This window comes from Chanodichthys erythropterus, chromosome 10, assembly GCF_024489055.1.
Source record: "Chanodichthys erythropterus isolate Z2021 chromosome 10, ASM2448905v1, whole genome shotgun sequence".
Lineage (NCBI taxonomy): Eukaryota > Metazoa > Chordata > Actinopteri > Cypriniformes > Xenocyprididae > Chanodichthys > Chanodichthys erythropterus.
This window is the reverse complement of record NC_090230.1, coordinates 20,315,895-20,336,942: the sequence shown is the minus strand read 5'-3', so window position 1 is coordinate 20,336,942 and position 21,048 is coordinate 20,315,895. Positions and strand designations below refer to the sequence as shown.

Here is a 21,048-nt window from a genome sequence, read left to right as displayed (position 1 = left end):
TTTCACTCGAGAGCGCGCACTACAGAGTGGACGAGCTCCTCTCAGCCATAACATCTACGTCACATTTCACTGGCACTTTCTGATTCGTTTCTCCCACGTTGTCACAAGCACAGTCGCGCAGTGAACCGTCACGTCCCTTTACCGACAGGGGCGGGCTCTCGGCTACCGAACCCTGTCGAACCGGGGCTGTTTAGTGTTGTTTTGATCCGGGATGGCGTTCATGGAGCAGCAGCCGCAGCCGATGTCCGGCAGGAAGCCGCCGCTGGACGACACCGTGCCGCTGAGCGCCGTGATCGAGGCCAGCCAGAGTTTACAGTCGCACACGGTAAACGGAACCACCCGGAGGGTCTCGATTAGATCGATCTGGATCTGGATAAAACCCTTCACATCGATTGTGAATGCGCATTTAAATGCCAGCTGGACGGGATTAATGGCGATTATGGCGTTTTTGGACGTTGATTCTCGATTATTTGTCGTTGAATGTAAAATTAATCGCGTTCAGTATCAAAGATGACTTGTTTACAAGTAGACTATAGTCAGTACAGACTGGAACAATTGATGCAAACTTAGTGAAAGGGAAAAATTTAGTCAAATTTAAAAAAAGATTTCTGAATGAAGAAATAAAAAATGTCTGGATTTTTATTTTAAGCGATTTAAAAGATTTAGTAAACAAATATAATCTTTGAATGAGCTGTTATAAATAACTCTGAATACTTTTATACTTACAAAAGATTTTCATTTAAAATAAAACGTGTTGAAATGTGATATGTAAATATTAGCTTGTTATTTTATTCTTTAACAAGATTAAGAGGGTTTTTGGACGTTCAACGTGGTTGATTCTCGATTATTTGCAGATTTAATATAAAATTAATCGCATTTAGTATCAAAGATGACTTGTTTACAAGTAGTCTATAGACCGTACAGACTGGAACAATTAATACAAACATAGTGAAATGGAAACATTTAGTCAAAAACATTTCTGAATGTCCGCATATAGAAAATATTTGGATTTTTATTTTAAGCGATTTAAAAGATTTAGTAAACAAATATCAACTTTGAATGTGCTGATAAAAATAGATCTGAAAAATAAAAAAAATACTTTTAAAAAGATTTGCATTTAAAATAAAATAAGCTGAAATGTGATATGTAAAATTAGCTTGTATTTTTTTTTTTTTTTAAAGATTAAGAGGGTCATTTTTATTTTTAAAAAAAATGTATTAGATTTACAAGCATTTTCAATCAGATAGCATCTATGCTGTAGATCACATGTGACATTTGAACCAGTCTGGCTCTGTACTTGTGGTTATACAGGCGGAATTGAAAAGTGGTCATTTGCATTTGTGCTGAAAATAATTTCCTTGTGCTTTGAAGCCGGAGCCACGAGAGACACGAGTATTTCCTTTCTCATTTACTCATCTGTTCACTTATGATCCATCATATGAAAGTGCAATCTAGTAAACCACTTTTGGTTCTGTAATCTTTACAACCTGTTTAATGTTTTGTTTTGTTTTACTAGATTCACAACTACACCTAAATCATTATGATTGATTTATTGATTAAATATATATTTATTGTTGTTTTGTTATCTGAAAGTCACAATGTTGATGATCTTAATACAGGAGTTGTGTGGAGTGGATGTCAACCAAAAAATAGTGTTGCATTCTGGAAACTGAGCACCTTTGCTCTTGTTTTAGTCTTTAGTCAGGTGACATTTTTAAAGGAGAGTCAAACATTAATGAGTATAAGCATCTGGACTTCACCATAAACGTCAAGGTCACCGCGAGGTTGCTGCTGCAGGGTTTTTGGAGACTTTAGGTTACGTTTAGTCTTTTCACTTCCTGTTTTGATATTGCTTCACAATTCTTCAATGAAACCCACAAATTCATGGCAACGTGACTTCGGTCTCTTGAATTCCCAATGTTGTGAAGAATTAAAACTCAAAGATGGACTTGTTTAGTTTGGTTTCTAGTCTGAACTAGTTTGGCGATGTTAACAGGGGCTGAAGACCAGCTAAACCAGTTTGTCTGCAGGGTCTTGCTGTTTTACTTATTTTAATGTATATTTCCCAGGAATACATAATTCGAGTCCAAAGGGGCGTTTCCACAGACAACAGTTGGACGGTGAGTTAATCTATCTATCTATCTATCTATCTATCTATCTATCTATCTATCTATCTATCTATCTATCTATCTATCTATCTATAATCATGTTTGTTATGTGCAGAATGACTGATTTTAGTCTTGATATTTTTTCAGGTCATCCGGCGATACAGTGACTTTGACATGCTGAATAATAGTTTACTGGTAAGTGAACTGTTAGAACAAGTTTGTGATGAAATAGGATCCGTTCCCATGTGCTTGTTTGACAGTTGCAGTTTCCAAAGAAGTACTCTTTCATCAGCAAAAGAGTAACTGTGAGTCAATTTCTCTGTCTTCGTAGATTTCTGGCCTAAACCTGCCACTTCCTCCAAAGAAGCTGATAGGAAACATGGACCGAGAGTTTATAGCAGAGCGTCAGAAGGGTCTTCAGGCCTATCTGAACTACATCACCCGTCACCACGTCCTCTCCAGCTGTGAGCTGGTCAAAAAGTTTCTTGACACTAATAATTACTCCGCAAACTACACAGGTAATGCACCCCTCACAGTCTAAAAATGTGATTTTGTGCATCAGAATTAGTCTAAAAATCCTCCATTCCTTATTTTTCAGAAATAGCCTTACAGCAGGTGTCCATGTTCTTCAGATCCGATCCAAAATGGGAGGTTATTGAGCCGTTAAAAGACATTGGTGAGTAAATCTGTACAGCTATTCGGTCAAATACTGACAATTTCCATCCAATTATGTATTATATTATATTACTATAAATATTACTGTAGTATTATATAATATATTATTTAATCATTACATTTTTGGTTTATTATATTGGTCAGCATTGGCTTTTACATTGACCATGAAAGATTAACATTGTGCCTTGAGAAGCATCACAACTATAAAAGTTAATGATTTAAGTTTTATTGATTTGTTTCTCATGATGACGCACTGTTTATATTCGGATCCCAGCATCAGACACTGCAATTTACTTTGACACATTGATGGTTCCTGACTTTCAGAGGCTCATGGGAACTTTTTTATCCTCTGAACACACATTTGAGAAGAAACTTGCTGTTTGGTTTCTTTCAGAAGGAGATTTATTAACACATTTTTTTTACATTTACCTATTAGAACGTGTTTGCGTCATTTTACCACAAAATCAAAAAGAAAATATAGGATATTATATTTTGCTCATAAAAAAAGTCTATTTGTAGGAATTTTTCCATTATAGCAACATTTCATGATAGATAAGGTTTTTCCTGCAAATTGTCATTACCGTAATGTAAAATAAAACTCTTTTTGTCATTTCTGTAATGCAAAAAATGTGAATTTAATTTTTGTTTCATTTACAAAATATGTGTAAAGTGTAGTAGTTAAATTAGATGTTTGTTTGTTACTGTATTACGGCACTGAGAATGGATTTTTCTTTACACGTTACAGTAATGAAAATGTAAAGCAGAAAATTTGATAATTTATCAAATGAATTTTACAATGCAAAAAAATTGCTATTATATTATCACTTTTAATTTTTATATTTCTTTTTATTTATATTTGTTCAGTCACTTAATGTCTGTTTGTTCATAGGCTGGCGATTGAGAAAGAGGTATTTCTTGGTCAAAGACAAAGATCAGCCCAAAGAGAAACAAGTATTAAGTTGGGTAAGTTTCGTTTTGACCCATACAAACACCGATCAGAAACTTCTTTTTTTTGTATACTCTTGCTCTGTTAAAGGGTTAGTTCACCCAAAAATGAAAATAATGTCATTAATTACTCACCCTCCTGTCGTTCGTTAATCTTCGGAACACAAATTAAGATATTTTTGATTAAATCCGATGGCTCAGTGAGGATCACGTATCAAACCTCCAAACTGCTGAAATCACGTGACTTTGGCGCTCCGAACCACTGATTCGATTCATAAAGCTCCGAAGCTTCATGAAGCAGTTTTTTGAAATCGGCCATCATTAGATATTGTTCAGTTGTTATTTTGTTTTTGGCGCAAGAAACTATTCTTGTCGCTTTATAATATTAAGGTAGAACCACTGTAGCCACATGAACTGATTTAAATAGTACCTTTATGCATCTTAAGAGAGGAAGTACCATTGCTGTCTATGCAGGCTTCGCTGAGCCATCGGATTTAATCAAAAATTAATTTGTGTTCCAAAGATGAACGAAGGTCTTAAGGATGTAGAACAACATGAGAGTGAGTAATAAATGACAGAATTTTTATTTTTGGGTGAACTAACCCTTTAATCCAGTACTTTGTTCCCTCAACTCCCATTGTTATGTAACCCTAAAGCAGTAGATCTTGTTTGTTGTACTCAACAACACTTTGTTTGGCTGCATTAAGAGCTTAACTAACTTACTAATCTCTGTTTGCGTATTTGTTTTCATTCTCTTCTATAATTAGTCACAGCATTGTGTGACCCTTGTACCGACTGTAATACATTTCTTTATCAACTATAGGTTGATTTGGGTCCTGATAAGTTCCTGTCAGACAAAGATCTCCAGTCTGCAATGAAGCTGCTTCCAACGTTTTCTGTAAGTCTTAAAATGGGGTGTGGGGTTACCAGCGTTGATATATGGGTGCACACTTGTTGTGAGAGTGTTGCTAGGGTTTTCTGGTGGTTGTTAGTGCTTAAAACAAATTTACGTCCATTTAGATTGCAAATCAATTTAGCATAAATATAATAGTAATAATTATTTATTATTCATCAAACCATTGTTGCAGTATAATGATCTTTTAGTAATGAATTGACAATAGACATCAATAGACTCAATATTTGTATATTTTATGCAGTTATTGTAATGCAAAACAAATAGGAATATATCATTTCACTTTTATTGTGTTTAATTGCATAGCTGTGAAGGATGTCTTTGTGTACAGACCCGAATGTTTGGATGTTTTGTGTGCGAACACTGTCATGTGCTCTTGTTTTTCCTGCGTCCTCAACTTCAGCAGCCGTGCTGCCAGATTAAACCGATCACTGAGAGCCCATCTCTACAAAAGACTCCATTAAAGTCATGTGTAGACACCCGAACACGGGTTAGACACAGTGTTATTTGTTGTATGCACTATTATAGTTGCTATAAATTATTTGAATTCGCTTTTAGTTTTAATTTCAGTTTAATTTTTAGTAATTGCGTGTGCTTTTGTTGTTTTTGTTAGTTTAAATTCAGTTTAAGGGGCCATTTGCAAGACACAGTTTTCAACTATATACAGATTTTTAGGGACCAGAACTTTTGAAAAAGGACTACAAAGTGCAAGTTTTTGAAAATAATACCGGATTTGTCTAAAAAACGTGAATTGTGAAAACGTGACATCATGTTCATGCATATTACATCTTCAGTCTATAGGCTTGTGATGTGTTTCTTTACAAAGTGACCTCACCTACTACTGGCTTGGTGTGAATAATATAGCATTTTTAGTCGTTTTCTCAGATCCGTGTGAATGGGGGTAGTTTTGACAATGTTGTTGTCTATAGATGAAAAATATGAAGGAAAACTTTTCCATTTTTAGTACTTTGTTGACGTTTAAACGTACCCTTAGTTTTTATTTATGTTCAGTTAGTGATTTTAGTGCTTCAACTTAAGTGTATTTTTGTTAGTTTCTAAGGCAAAAAAGTTTTTCACTTAATATTTGCATTTTATTTTATGTCAGTTTTATTTCAATGAACAGAAATGTTTATAATAGCTTTAGTTTTCGTTAAAGGGTTATCTCGCCCAAAAATTCTGTCATTAATTGCTCACACTCATGTCGCTCCAAACCCGAAAGACTTTCATTCATCTTCGAAACACAAAGATCTTTTTAATGAAGAGAGATTCAGAGATTTCTGTCCCTCCATTGAAAGTCTCTTTACCCCAAACTATCACAGACACAATCGCTTTATATGATGTCAGATTTAATTTAAGCTTTTATTCACATATAAACATTGATCATCACACATACATCGAGCACATCAGATATGTTAAACGGAAACTCAACCGTACTTGCGTGATGCGCAAGAACGAACCTCATTGGTTCTCATGCTTGGCCTTCTGTTAACATATATGAGTGCTCCATGTATGTTCGCTGATCAATGTTTACATGTGAATAAAAGCCTAAATTAGATCTGTTCAACATGTAAAGCAATCATATCTCTTCTGAAAACTTTGATTAAACTGCTCGATTCACAGTTTCAGATTTGGGTAATAGACTTTCAATGGAGGGACAGAAATCGCTCGTATTTTGCTGTTTGTGTTCCGGTATGGGTTTGGAACGAAATGCGAGCGAGTAATTAATGGCCGAATTTTCATTTTTGGATGAACTATTCCTTTAATGGTTACCTCAAGGCAAGTCTTCAGTCAGGTGGAGGCGGGCATCTGATCATGATGTCTACATTCCAGACGAGCAGATTAAAGCAATCCAGCTGAGATGCACAGTAATGAGGAAAGCATGACAAGGTCATTTCTGATCATGAGGCTCATGGGAAAACATGCAGGAGATCCAAAATATCAAAGAAATTGTAGAAAAAGTCTTCTCTCCTTTGCAAAAATATCTCAAAAAGTTCCAGGTGCCAAAGATCAGACTTTATTGGTTCAGACAACAAAGTCGAGATGCCAGCTGTATATCTAACAATCTCGGTTATCTTCACTTTCTTTGCTTTTTATTAACCCAACCTCCTTTCGCATGCCACAAATAATTCCTTACCTGTCTTTTTTCTCTTTAATAGTGGCGTGCCACCAACTGGTCTTTTTTTTTTTTTTTTTAAATCAAGAGAATATATTAAAAACCATGTATAAGTTTCCATAACATGTAAATCAAAAAGAGAAGCTTAATATCATTGAATGAATTAGTGACTGGTGCCGGCTTGTGCTCTGATTGTTTATCACAGAAATGCTGAAGTGTGGGTCATCGTGACCTGAAGGCAAAATAAGGCTTCCTGTTTCCGGGTTACATTCGTACAGTTTTCTACAAACATATCTTATACGTCTAATAGAAATATACTATATACTTAGCGACCGACCAGAACATCTTAGCAACGAATAGCAATTCCAGCAACATCCTAAAATTGTGTCAGTGACTTTTGCATGGAGAAAAACACTCAAAAAGCAAGTTTAGTATGAAGTGTTTGGATGTTTCTGACTTTTGTGTTTTTTTTTTTGTTGTTTTTTTTCCGTAGCATTCTAACATCTCACCCATCAGTTTCGCCACTAGCAGTGAATCGTCTGCACTTGTCATTAGAGTTTTCAGTGAGAAAGGAACGCTTAGGGATCACATTTGCAAGGTTTGTTTTCTTTACCTTGACTGAAATGTGTTTTCAGATTGTAACTTTTAATTTGTTTCAGATTGTAACTCTTGAATTTTGTCGATCCTTCAGGTGAAGCCCAAAGAGCCCTTTCTGAAGAAATACTGCAATCCTAAAAAGATCCAGGGTTTGGAGCTGCAGCAAATCCGAACATACGGAAGACAGATTCTGGAGGTCTGTTATGACTTTAAACAGTTTATGTTCAAAATAACCAGTTTTACAAAACTTGATTTGTAGGTCTTTTTTATACTGTGCAACACTTCTTGATATTTCTCAAACTTCCTGTGTAAGGATTCTTTGATAGAAAAGTTATATTAAATTGTAATATTATTTCACAATATTACAGTTTTTACTGTATTTTTCATCAAATAAATGCTGCCTTGTTGAGCATAAGAGGCTGCTTTCAAAAACATAAAAAAAATTACTGACCCCGAACATTTAAATGGTATTGTATATTTACCTCAAACTTTAATGTAAATATGTATTTTCTGTTTTATTCCAGGCACTAAAATTTCTCCATGACAAGGGTTTTCCGTACGGGCATCTCCATGCGTCTAATGTCCTGATCGAGGAGAACACGTGTAAATTGTTGGATATAGAGAATTCATTACTGGGACTGCCGTCATATTACCGTCCCTATGTAACACAGTTCAGGAAAATTAATGTAAGATACCTTTTATAAATTATTACATTAATGAAAAATTACAAATGAAATGATTAAACAATAATTAATAAAAAATTTAAATATTTGTTAGTTTTTAATATTAATATTTAACTCATTAATTGTTTTTATTTTCTTATTAATATTAAATAATTTAAATGTTATTTTAAAATGTGTGATAATGAAAAGCTGATGTTTTTCCTTTTATCAGACAACAGAAAGCATAGACATCTACTCATTTGGACACTTGCTTTATGAAATGACATATGGCCGTCCGCCCGATGCTGTGCCCATAGATCAGTATCCTCCCGCCCCGTTCCCATCTGTAGGTCAGTATGATCTTCTGTTCACATTATTAATGTTCTCTGGAGTATGACCAGCCCACAGAAAAAAATGGATTTAAAGTGCCCCTATTATGCTTTTCATGTACTGTGTAATGTAATATATTTGTTTGTGAATGCAAAGTTTCAAAGATCACGATAAATAAGTAATTGTCTCCCAAAGAATCGAAACTTACCATGTTGCATGCACTTTCAAAGGACTCATGCTTGAATTAATACAATAAAACCAACACCATCGTTACTATTCGTATCAAGTGTTAAGGAAGATCTGGAGCTGAAATTCAGAAATGGTAATGGGTTTTTGGTTTCCGACGCATGCTGTAAGTGGTAGATCAATCACAACAGACTGGGCCATCTGACCAATCAGAGCTTGTCGTAAGAGTTTTGTAGTAAAAATATAGCATATCAACATGATGATGTACAAACCCGATTCCAAAAAAGTTGGGACACAAATTGTGAATAAAAAAGGAATGCAATAATTTACAAATCTCATAAACTTATATTTTATTCACAATAGAATATAGACAACATATTAAATGTTGAAAGTGAAACATTTTGAAATGTCATGCCAAATATTGGCTCATTTTGGATTTCATGTGAGCTACACATTCCAAAAAAGTTGGGACAGGTAGCAATAAGAGGCTGGAAAAGTTAAATGTACATATAAGGAACAGCTGGAGGACCAATTTGCAACTTATTAGGTCAATTGGCAACATGATTGGGTATAAAAAGAGCCTCTCAGAGTGGCAGTGTCTCTCAGAAGTCAAGATGGGGAGAGGATCACCAATTCCCCCAATGCTGCGGCGAAAAATAGTGTAGCAATATCAGAAAGGAGTTTCTCAGAGTTTGCAAAGAGTTTGAAGTTATCATCATCTGTAGTGCATAATATCATCCAAAGATTCAGAGAATCTGGAGCAATCTCTGTGCGTAAGGGTCAAGGCCGGAAAACCATACTGGATGCCCGTGATCTTCGGGCCCTTAGACGGCACTGCATCACATACAGGAATGCTACTGTAATGGAAATCACAACATGGACTCAGGAATACTTCCAGAAAACATTGTCGGTGAACACAATCCACCGTGCCATTCGCCGCTGCTGGCTAAAACTCAATAGGTTAAAAAAGAAGCCATATCTAAACATGATCCAGAAGCGCAGGTGTTTTCACTGGGCCAAGGCTCATTTAAAATGGAAAACTGTTCTGTGGTCAGACGAATCAAAATTTGAAGTTCTTTTTGGAATACTGGGACGCCATGTCATCCGGACTAAAGAGGACAAGGACAACCCAAGTTGTTATCAGCGCTCAGTTCAGAAGCCTGCATCTCTGATGGTATGGGGTTGCATCAGTGCGTGTGGCATGGGCGGCTTACACATCTGGAAAGGCACCATCAATGCTGAAAGGTATATCCAAGTTCTAGAACAACATATGCTCCCATCCAGACATCGTCTCTTTCAGGGAAGACCTTGTATTTTCCAACATGACAATGCCAGACCACATCCTGCATCAATTACAACATCATGGCTGTGTAGAAGAAGGATCCGGGTACTGAAATGGCCAGCCTGCAGTCCAGATCTTTCACCCATAGAAAACATTTGGCGCATCATAAAGAGGAAGATGCGACAAAGAAGACCTAAGACAGTTGAGCAACTAGAAGCCTGTATTAGACAAGAATGGGACAACATTCCTATTCCTAAACTTGAGCAACTTGTCTCCTCAGTCCCCAGACGTTTGCAGACTGTTATAAGAAGAAGAGGAGATGCCACACAGTGGTAAACATGGCCTTGTCCCAACTTTTTTGAGATGTGTTGATGCCATGAAATTTAAAATCAACTTATTTTTCCCTTAAAATGATACATTTTCTCAGTTTAAACATTTGATATGTCATCTATGTTGTATTCTGAATAAAATTTTGAAATTTGAAACTTCCACATCATTACATTCTGTTTTTATTCACAATTTGTACAGTGTCCCAACTTTTTTGGAATCGGGTTTGCAGTTGTTTATATTTTTGGCTTCATTGCAAGGCAAGTTTATTTTCTATTGCAAATTTCATACACAATCGTAATTAAGTGTTTTCTTAATTGATGTTCTCTCTTATTCTGCACAGCAAGGGCAGTGACTGTAACATCGAGTGTATTTTGCAGTATTAAACACGCATTTATACCGATTTCATCAGGCTCTGAAAATTCTTCAAGAAGAACACAAAGAATGGCTTTCTCAGCTGCCATAGTTGCAACTCTTGCATCATCAGAACAGGGTGTTCAACTCCCCACCATTTCTGTTTAAAAACCTTTACAACGTTTTGTCGGGGCTGAACGCAGCCCAGACTGGGCCATCTGACCAATCAGAGCAGAGTAGAGCAATCACAACAGACTGGGCCATCTGACCAGTCGGAGAATAGTAAGCTTTCAGAAAGGAGGGGTTTAGAGAGACCGAATCCTTGTTTCAGACACTGTGGGAAAAGAGGTGATGCTTCAATGTATGTTATAAGAAAAAGTTTTTTTTTTTGTTTGTTTTTTTTACCTTGGATGCATGTAAACATTGTAGGAGACCTCCAAAACAAAATTAGGAATCATTAAAATAGCATAATAGGGGCACATTAATCATGGTAAAATGTACTAGACTCTTATTGTAAGCATAATTAAATTAGCCAAACTATTTAATATATGAGCATGCAAGCAGGCACATAGTAGCACTGATCAGATTACTGTCTGAACGTGGAAAGCATGGATGTTGTATGTATAATAGACTAAATCAATAAGTAAATTAGTTGTAGTTCATTTAATAAGTTGAAGCTAAAAAACATTAGCTGTTGTACAGTTTTATACAATAGTTAACGGCCTACAGCAGGAATCCTAAAGCGTGTTTGTCAAATGTTTGTAGTTAATGGTTTTATGTAATATGTAACCGTTTGTTTTCCATTTTCCCACAGTCTCGGTACTTCAGTCCATCCTGTCCACAGAAGCTTGCAAAACGGGAATGCCAACCGTTTCCCAACTCCTACAAACACCGTGAGTTATGATATTCAAGCCTTGTGCTCAGCAGTTAATCTCACAAAAAGAATAAGATATAAGCAATTACTTAATTTTTTTTCTTTTATCATTATATTTTTATATATTACATTTTCATTGTTTTTACAATATAATATAATATATAAATTATTTTATACATAAAAATTATTGGCATAATTGTCATGAGTTAATCCATTTATTGCTTAATATCATGAAAATAATGTCAAACTGCAAAGGTGCAAAAATTAGGGTTCGATTTCTAAATGCAAAACAAAATTTACTATTGTTTTTGGGGTGAAATATGACCCCAGACCTGTTCATGACAAGTTTTGTGAGTCAGGATTACGATCATAACTGAAATTAAAATATATTATTATATTAAAACTTTTTATTTTGTCTAGTTGGCAATTTAAATGAAAATGGAAGATATAAACATAACATCTAATTCAAAATATTAATGAAACTATAATAGTATCTCAATGATACTAAAATAACACTGTCATGAGTACAAAAGTCTTTATTATAAAACTGTCACGTTATTGTGAATCCAAAGCATGTGGTTGAAAACCGAGCAGTAATTGTGAATATTGACATTGTTTGAGACTGAGGCAGAAACGGTTGCTGAGTTTGACTCTCGTTCTAACAGGTTATTCAATGATGTGCTGCTGTATAACTCGGAGAAACCCCAGTTTAAGGTAAACGAATCAAACGAAAGTAAAAAATAAACAGTCTTTGTTTTTACTAAATAATTGATTATTTGTTCCTTTTTTCCGAACTCCAGATCAGCTCCAAATTAAAAGAGGCTCTGAAATCGTCTAAAGAATGCTTGGAGAAGCGTCTAGTGGAGGAACAGAGGACGGTTAGTGCACTGCTTTGTTCACTTTTGGTCTCTTGTGTAACAAATGTTCGGCTTGCTTAAGGAACATTATGCCACGGTTTCGCAAGCACAAATTCGGTCATTTCAATGTAGATAAGTTGAATAAAATGTAATACTCTCCTCATTTTCATCAACCCTGATGTCTGACACAACAGGAAAATCCATGCAACTTTTCTTCGAAAGTCCCGTTAAGTTTACCTAACCGAAACCTTGTGTGTTTTCAGATCCACCAGCACAAGAGGTTGACGCGAGCGCAGTCGCACCACGGCTCAGAGGAGGAGAAGCGGAAGAGGAAGATCTTGGCCAGAAAGGTACATGAGTTTAAACGTTTTACCATAATTAGGATTCACACAGAACAATTTTTTTCTTAAACATAATGGTCCAAAAATGGCTTTTCTGGTTCCAGAAATCGAGACAGTCGACATATGAAAACGAGGAGGATCTCTCTGTCAAATACAATAATAACTCTGGTAAGTTTTTATGAATTATTAAACTTTCCTTCATTTATAAATAACTGTAATTTAATGCCAAAATTTACATTTTCGGCATTCAGGGTTCCGGAAATATTTTCTCCATAGGGATTTTGGAAAAGTCTTCAGGGTTTGTCCATCTCAAATGGACCAGTAGAGGTTGCTTGGTAATATTAAATGTTCTTCTTTTTTGTGGTTAAATAAGCTAATCTCAAGTAAAAAATATATAAATAAATTAAATAAATAAATAGCAAAATAGGAAAATTAAAAATGGTCAAGCATCCAACTTTACAATTTTTGGATCACTTGAGATGAATATACTCTTCAGTAAAGAGTTTAGAAACATGAACCAAACCAACATGCTCCAAGATACATCACAATATTACAAACTTTAGTCTTTTTCAGGTACTTTTTGTTTTGAATAAAAGACTGTATACTTGATGTCTAACTCACACAGTAACTAAACATTTTTTTTTATTATTATAATTAAGTGCACATGACACTGACTGTATGAAAGCTTGTTTCCACCACTGAATAAACTAATTTAAAAGATTATTGTATCTCGCAATTCTAACTTTTTTCTCATAATTGGAGATATAAACTAGCAATTGTGAGTTATGAAGTCCAATTCTGCAGAAAAAAGATTTGTGAATTCTATTAAAGGATTAGTGCACAGTATTCAAATTTCCTGATAATTTACTCACCCCTTGTCATCCAAAGATGTTCATGTCTTTCTTTCTTTACTCGAAAAGAAATTAAGGTTTTTGAAGAAAACATTCCAGGATTTTTCTTCATATAGTGGACTTTAACAGGGTACAACGGGTTGAAGGTCCAAATTGCAGTTGCAATTTTTTGCAAAAAACAAAAATTATATACTTTTTAACCACAAATGTTCATCTTGCACTGCTGTGTGATGTGGCACGCATTATGTAATCACTTTGGAAAGGTCATGCATGAGATAGACGGAAGGACCGATCCAGTGTCTACAAAGCGAACATGCAAGTCAAACAGCCTCTACAAAAAAAGATAAAACAACGATGATGGGTATATACAAATTTTTATATATTTTTTTAGAAAATGACCAGTCGTTTCCCTAGATAAGACCCTTATTCCTCATCTGGGATTGTGTAGAGACCTTTAAAGCTGCAATTTGGACCTTCAACCTATTGAACCCTATTGAAGTCGACTATATGGAGAAAAATCCTGGAATGTTTTCCTCAAAAACCTTAATTTCTTCTTGACTGAAGAATGTTTAATTCTGAAGTTAACTTATCCTTTTATTAAAGCAAATACCATAGCTAACAACTTTGGTGCTCATCGTAAATCTTCAAAGGTTTATCATTTCTACAGAAAATCTGCTTTTTACTACCAGTACCCTTCTGTTGAACTTTATTACTACTTGATCTAAGATGCCGCTGTCAGTGTACAAATATAGTAAAATCATATCAATGGTCTTCTAGCAGGTTCTGGGGCGAGTTCACCTCCAACCTGCCCATCCTCACCCACTCCTCTACCAGGTATGTCCCGTTTGTAACTGTCCATCCTCCATCATTATGTAAACTTCATCAAAAGAGTTTGTTTTTCCTGGTTTATGCATTTTTCTACAAACATTTCCCTTCAACAGTTAATATGTCCTTAAAAACTATCAAAGTTTTCCCAATAAATCACAAGTAATTCTGTATTCATAAATTTGTTGCATGATGTGGTAAAATGTCTTCGATTGTAACCGGCGCATTAACATCTCCTGTTTTTTTTCTATCAAATAGAAATCAATCATGACCTAATCTCTCTCATTTCCACGATCAATCATCAAATTCCTTCTGAAATCAGTTGCAATCTCCATTCATCTTACCAGATCATAATCATCCGATGTGTCGTCTCATTCTGATATGATCAGTAACTTGTGTGTGCCTCTCTCTCTCTCTCTCTCTCTCTCTCTCTTTCTCTCTCTCTCTTATATGCTGTCTTCAAAACTAGAGCATGCGCCATTTTGAACGTGTGTGGGGTAAAGTAATTCAATAATAATAATCTATATCCACTGTAAAGTTGCAGCTCACCCTCCCTCAGTAGTACATTCTGATTCCCCACAGCAATATTAATGCATGCAAATGCATGCAAATGAGGTCTGTCCAGCCAGTTTTTCAGCTACTGAGATGGGTTAATGCAACTTTAAAAGTTCACAATCTGCAATTGTCTATTTAGGCACAAATTGGGCTTTTTAGGACTTTTCTGAGGGTAAATTCTCTTTCTAACAAGCATTTTGTTTTTGTGGATTGTGATGGTTGTTGTTTTTTTTTCTTCTTATATATGCATATATTAGAAACAGACAACAGTAACTGATAACTGACATGACTAGTAACTGACTTGTTTTTAAGATTTTTTTAAAAATTATCTTTTGAATGAAGAATTAAAAAAATGTGGTCTTAAAGGGTCATGAAACCCCCTGTTTCAGCAGCAGTCAGTTCTCATCATAGTTTTGAAAAATGCTTGAAAAGTGGGCGGGGTGAGCTGTATGGCAAGCCGTTTTGACTTTTATTAATTATCAGGATATGAATTCTTGATATCAACAATTCAATTTTCACTAGTTAAAATGCTAATTCTTGATATCAACAATTCAATTTTCACTAGTTAAAATGCTAATTCTTGATATCAGGAATTCAGTTTTCACTAGTTAAAATGCTAATTTTTGATTTCAAGAATTATATTTCCACTAGTAAAAACTAGAATTCTTGATATCTGTAATTGTATTTTCACTAGTGAAATGTCACCATAGGTTGCCATTCAAATTCAATTGTTGATATCAAGAGCTGATTTCTTACTAGTTGAAATTCCAATTTCACATATCAGAAATACAGTTCTTACTAGTAAAAATAATAATTTTTGCTATCAATAATTCAGTTGTCACTAGTTGAAATGTCAGTTCTTTATCAAAAATTTAATTGGTACTAGTAAAAATGTTCGTTTTTGATATCAATAATTTGATTTTCACTAGTCACAATGTTAGTTTCTGATATCATGAATGTGATTGTTACTAGTAAGAAAGCCATTTTAGATGTCTGAAATTATATTGATATCAGAAATACATTTTCAGATATCAAAAATGAACATTTTTACTAGTAGCAATTCAATTGTTGATATCAAGAACTGACATTTTAACTAGTGACAATTGAATTCTTGATACCAAAAATTACCATTTTTACTAGTAAGAACTTTATTTCTGATATGTGAAACTGGAATTTCAACTAGTAAGAACTCAATTCTTGATATCAACAATTGAATTTGAATGGCAGCCTATGGTGACATTTCACTAGTGAAAATACAATTACAGATATCAAGATATCAATTTACTAGTGGAAATTCAAATGTTGATGTCAAGAATTAACATTGTTACTAGTGGAAATGTAATTCCTGATATCAACAACTGAATTGTTGATATCAAGAATTCATATCCTGAGATGTGAATAAAAGTCAAAACGGCTTGCCATAGAGCTGTGGAGTGGAGGGGGAAGACAGGAGACTGACGACAGTTTTATTTCACGTTCATTGAGTTAAAAGCATCAAAGCTTCCCACAAATGCATGCTGCAATTTACCATTAAACAACACAATATACACATGCTTTGTAAGCTCACTGTAAATGACATACATATCCTGTGACAGCTATCTTTTAATGCACAAATAAATGCACAGCCGTTCGCTTTCATAATCTGCATCAAAAATATATATGAACACGTTGTTGGATCTTTAATATCTAATTGGTCTAATTGGTTAAAGGAACGTGAAAACCGTTTAAACTTGCAGTGTGGATGAATCGTGTTTGTGTCGGAGACTGAGGATCTATTGAAGGGAATTTGTGCGACGCAGAAACTCTTACAAAGCAAAAACAAACGCTTGTTTTTGACCCATTACTGCATCTTTCACTCAGCCTACTGTATGCGATCTCACTGATTGAAGCGCCTGTCATGGGAAATCCAAGCATGCTGTCATGAATAACTAAGCAAGGCATCTTCTCATAGGACAAGGACACACAGTCTCAGGAATAATTACGAGACACAGATGAGTCATCGATGTACCAAAATACAGGAAAACGTCACATCCTGTCACAAAGATGAATTTTGTATACAAATTTTGCACTATTTTCAACCTGGAAGTTGAAAACAATGCAAAAAAGATTACATTAAACTAGTTTTCTCCCACATTTAAACTAGTGGATGGTAACATTGTCTTCACACATAACTCTGTTAAAATCTCAGAAAATTTAGTTAAGAGTTTCATGACCCTTTAAAGCAAATGCAACCGAGCACAACTAGTTGTTGATGATACATGCATCTTGCTGATTGGTTCAGAAGGCACGAGTCATGCTGTCCATCACTTATTTTCAAGAAGGTGATTGCTCACAGTATCGACAAATCAGCTTTATGGTATTTAAAGTCAATATGAAATGGAAATTTTCTTTCTAATCCTCATATTTGTAAGTACTACATAATAATTATATTTTAAATTATATTTTTATCACAAAATATTGTATTATATTATATTTACTTATTACATTTATATTAAATATAAATGTTTTAAATTATTTTTATTATTTTTTTATTTAATAATTAATTTTTTTTGTACTGGCCGATCAATATAGCACCAAGACTGATACATCAGCTGATATCTGGAATTTTTCTATTGTCGGCATCGGCCGGTGTGTCAGGAGCAGGTCTTTTATTTTGACAGCACTGAGAATGCCTTGGCACACAGCGCTCCCATTCTCCGCCTTAGTTTTCCCGTCTTTATTTAACAGTCCTATATGATATGTTAGTAGATAAATCTGTCAAACAAAGAAAGTAAACAGTATGCGAAAACTTGTTATAGCTTTTGCTTTTGTATTATTAGTAATAGAAAGGCAAACACTATCTATCGTCAGCCTTCAGCAAATACGCATTTATATAATTTAAGTCTTTGAAAATCTAATAACACTAACATTTAAGAGATATTCTGAAGTTTGTATTTGTAGACTGCATAAAAACTGGTTACTCGAATCTGTGAATTGAATGCAGACAGGAGAGCGCAAACGACAAACTTTAAACCCTTGATTTCAAACAATGCTGCGCTATATTCGTTTGTCCACTGTCATATTAATGTCATTTTCACTGTGTGCTGTATATGAAATTAGTGTTAACTTGTTTTTATTTGAAAAAATATGATTTATATATCAGGTTTATATTGCCCTGCTTTCTAAGATATCGACATTGGCCATCAAAAAAATCAATATCGGTTGCTAAATGCTTTCATGTTGACTTTAAATGTTGCCTTTTGTGGTAAGTGTATCATTCTGAATGGCTGTTGTATTTTATAACTTCCTGTTTACATACCGCAGAAGATTCTGAGTAGTTATATTACTAAAACGTGACCGATATTGATGGACTGTTTTCTGATTCCCGCAGGAGCACCTCCTCTTCCTCCCCCCGCTGCTGCTGCTCCTCCTCCTCCTCCTCCTCCTCCCCCTCCTCCTCCTGGGAGTGAACCCATCCCTCCATCTCTCTCACCTCCCAGTGCCAACGGCGTGGGCCGGGGCGCCCTCCTCAGCTCCATCCAGTCCTTCAACAAAGGCAAACTAAAAAAAGCAGATACTGTTGACCGCAGCATCCCACATTTGTGAAAAAAAAAAATTGCTTTGATCTTTGATCTTTGTTTTAGTGCAATTCGTCCACTCAAAGTCTTTTAGCAACTTGCGTCTAGCAGTGAAGAGTGACTGTTTGTATCTGGACTTTTTTGATGTTTGTTTTATTCACATTTAATTCCAATGGAGCCCTGAATTTTTTTTAAGCTGCTCAATGTAGCCTAAACAATTCTGTTTGGACCAGCTGTCATATCTAAAATGGACATGCGCGCTCATTCGGGCGAAAACGTTTACCATCTACATTTTAAAGTACTGGCTTCTGAAGGAAAGGACAAAAGTTGGTGGAGAATGCGGGCAGCACATTTACTTTGAATGGAAATGTAACTGGATTTTATTATTGCTTCATAAAATGAGTGATGTTTGATTCTGACATTTTAATTCAACTTTGGTTATGGTTCATTTTGGAGGGTTTGGGATGATGTTTTTTAAGCATTTGCCACATTTACCATTGTGCCTACAAAAGCTGAGAGCGTTATTTGTTCTCTACGTTTTTTTCCTGCGGAAATATTGAGCTACATTGTTCTTATTTTCTTTCAGAAGAAAGTAATATTCGTATTCCTGTTCTGCAAGATCACAATCAACATGTTGCACGAATAGCGACATTTAAACGACGCGTTTATCATTTATGCCCCTTAATGACACAGTCTCTGTACTAGAAAAACAATGGCTTTGTTTTACCACTGATATGATTATATAATGGCCATTGTGATGTCACTTACGCCATCCAATCCTAGTGATTGTTGCAGCCTGGTGGTAAATGGAAGTTATGTCTTGTTTTGCACACATATATCGAGAGAAAGTACCTTCTGTAATTCATGTTCAAACCAGATTCATTTGTAACCTAAACAATGTACAATACTGCACAATAGTTAATCTTTTGCTCTTGTAACAGTAAACCCATTTGTACATAGATTCATACAGACACTGAAAACATTACAGCTAAATATCGTAATGCATATTCTTAGCTTTGTTATTATCGTGGGGGAAGAATTTAATAATGTTTCCATTTTCGCTACAGCACTTTACCACTGAATATTTAGCAGTGGTCTTGAGAAGAAGAAATGTTCAAAAGTTTACAAAGAGACTTGTGTATGTCCGAGAACAGCAGAGGAATCAACGCGTTTGATATTGAGGAAATTTGCCACTGATGTTTGCCTCTGTACAGTTGCCAGAACCGTTGTTATAAGCACTGGAGGTGAACATCCTCAAACTGCTAAAAAGTGTTTTCCCTGTTCTATAATAAACTTGTATTGGCGAAATTTTAAAAGAATGGTCTTGTGCTTTTAGTTGTGAACATTGAAGTAAAGACAATGAAACAGATCTCATGTGGTTTGAGTCCTTCTTCTAACTATAAACTAGTAAATAACTACTATGTATAGATAGATATAGTCAATAATATATTAGAAATTATATTATATTATTGTAAGAAAATAAAATCTAACCCCTGTGTATATATATGCATGTAAATTTATGTATCTTTTTTTAATATTTATTTTATTAATGATATTTAGTAAACATGCAAACATTCAGATACTATTTCCTCTATATACACTACCGTTCAAAATTTTGGGATCTGTAACATTTTTAGTGTTCTATAAAGAAGTTTCGTCTGCTCACCAAGATGCATTTATTTAATTAAAAATACAGTAAAAACAGTAATATTGTGAAATATTATTACAATTTAAAATAACTGTTTTCTATTTGTATATTTTACAAAGTAATTTATTCTCGTGGCAAAGCTGAATTTTCAGCATCATTACTCCAGTCTTCAGTGTCACATGATCCTTCAGAAATCATTCTAATATGCTGATTTGCTGCTCAATAAACATTTATGATTATTTTCAATGTTGAAAACAGTTGTGTACTTTTTTTTTCAGGATTCCTTGATGAATAGAAAGTTCAAAAGAACAGCATTTATCTGAAATACAAAGCTTCTGTAGCATTATACACTACCGTTCAAAAGTTTGGGGTCAGTAAGAATTTTTATTTTTATTTTTTTGAAAAGAAATTAAAGAAATGAATACTTTTATTCAGCAAGGATGCATTAACATTTATAATGTTACAAAAGATTAGATTTCAGATAAACACTGTTCTTTTGAACTTTCTATTCATCAAATAATCCTGAAAAAAAATATTGTACACAAATATTTTGTACATTTGTACACAATAAATGTTTCTTGAGCAGCAAATCTTCATATTAGAATGATTTCTGAAGGATCATGTGACACTGAAGACTGGAGTAATGATGCTGAAAATTCAGCTTTGCCAACACAAGAATAAATTACATTTTAAAATATTTTCAAATAGAAAACAATTTTAAATCGTAATAATATTTCACAATATTACTGATTTTACTGTATTTTTAATTAAATAAATGCAGCCTTGGTGAGCAGACGAAACTTCTTTATAAAACATTAAAAATGTTACCGATCCCAAACTTTTTAACGGTAGTGTATGTACAAATTTCATGTGGTGTTTCATTATACTGTAAATGTAGTTCATAGAAATTATAGTTAATATTAATAATAATTATAAATAGTAGTTTTTTTTATTTCAGCTACATTTTCCTCATAATATATTTAATTTACATGTACAGATCTCATGTGATTTATAATTATATTGTAAATATAGCTTTTCACTGAATGCC

General features: G+C 34.4%; 1 protein-coding gene across 2 annotated transcripts; it reads left to right on the top strand.

The window, feature by feature from the left end:
• The first annotated feature begins 53 nt into the window (after positions 1-53).
• Positions 54-19,742, top strand: pxk (PX domain containing serine/threonine kinase). 2 transcript variants are annotated; one of them, XM_067396464.1, is made up of 19 exons: positions 54-325; positions 2,070-2,120; positions 2,256-2,303; positions 2,440-2,626; positions 2,707-2,784; positions 3,673-3,746; positions 4,552-4,626; positions 7,248-7,352; positions 7,446-7,547; positions 7,876-8,037; positions 8,246-8,363; positions 11,307-11,385; positions 12,032-12,080; positions 12,167-12,244; positions 12,487-12,573; positions 12,669-12,732; positions 14,193-14,249; positions 14,710-14,737; positions 18,166-18,290. In XM_067396464.1, exons 1-18 carry the CDS (start codon positions 212-214, stop codon positions 14,724-14,726), a joined length of 1,545 nt encoding a protein of 514 aa, XP_067252565.1. In that variant the 5' UTR covers positions 54-211; the 3' UTR covers positions 14,727-14,737; positions 18,166-18,290. The 2 variants fall into 2 exon arrangements, with proteins under 2 accessions (XP_067252565.1, XP_067252564.1); XM_067396463.1 differs by lacking the exon at positions 14,710-14,737 and having other exon boundaries at positions 18,166-19,742.
• Positions 19,743-21,048: the final 1,306 nt, after the last annotated feature.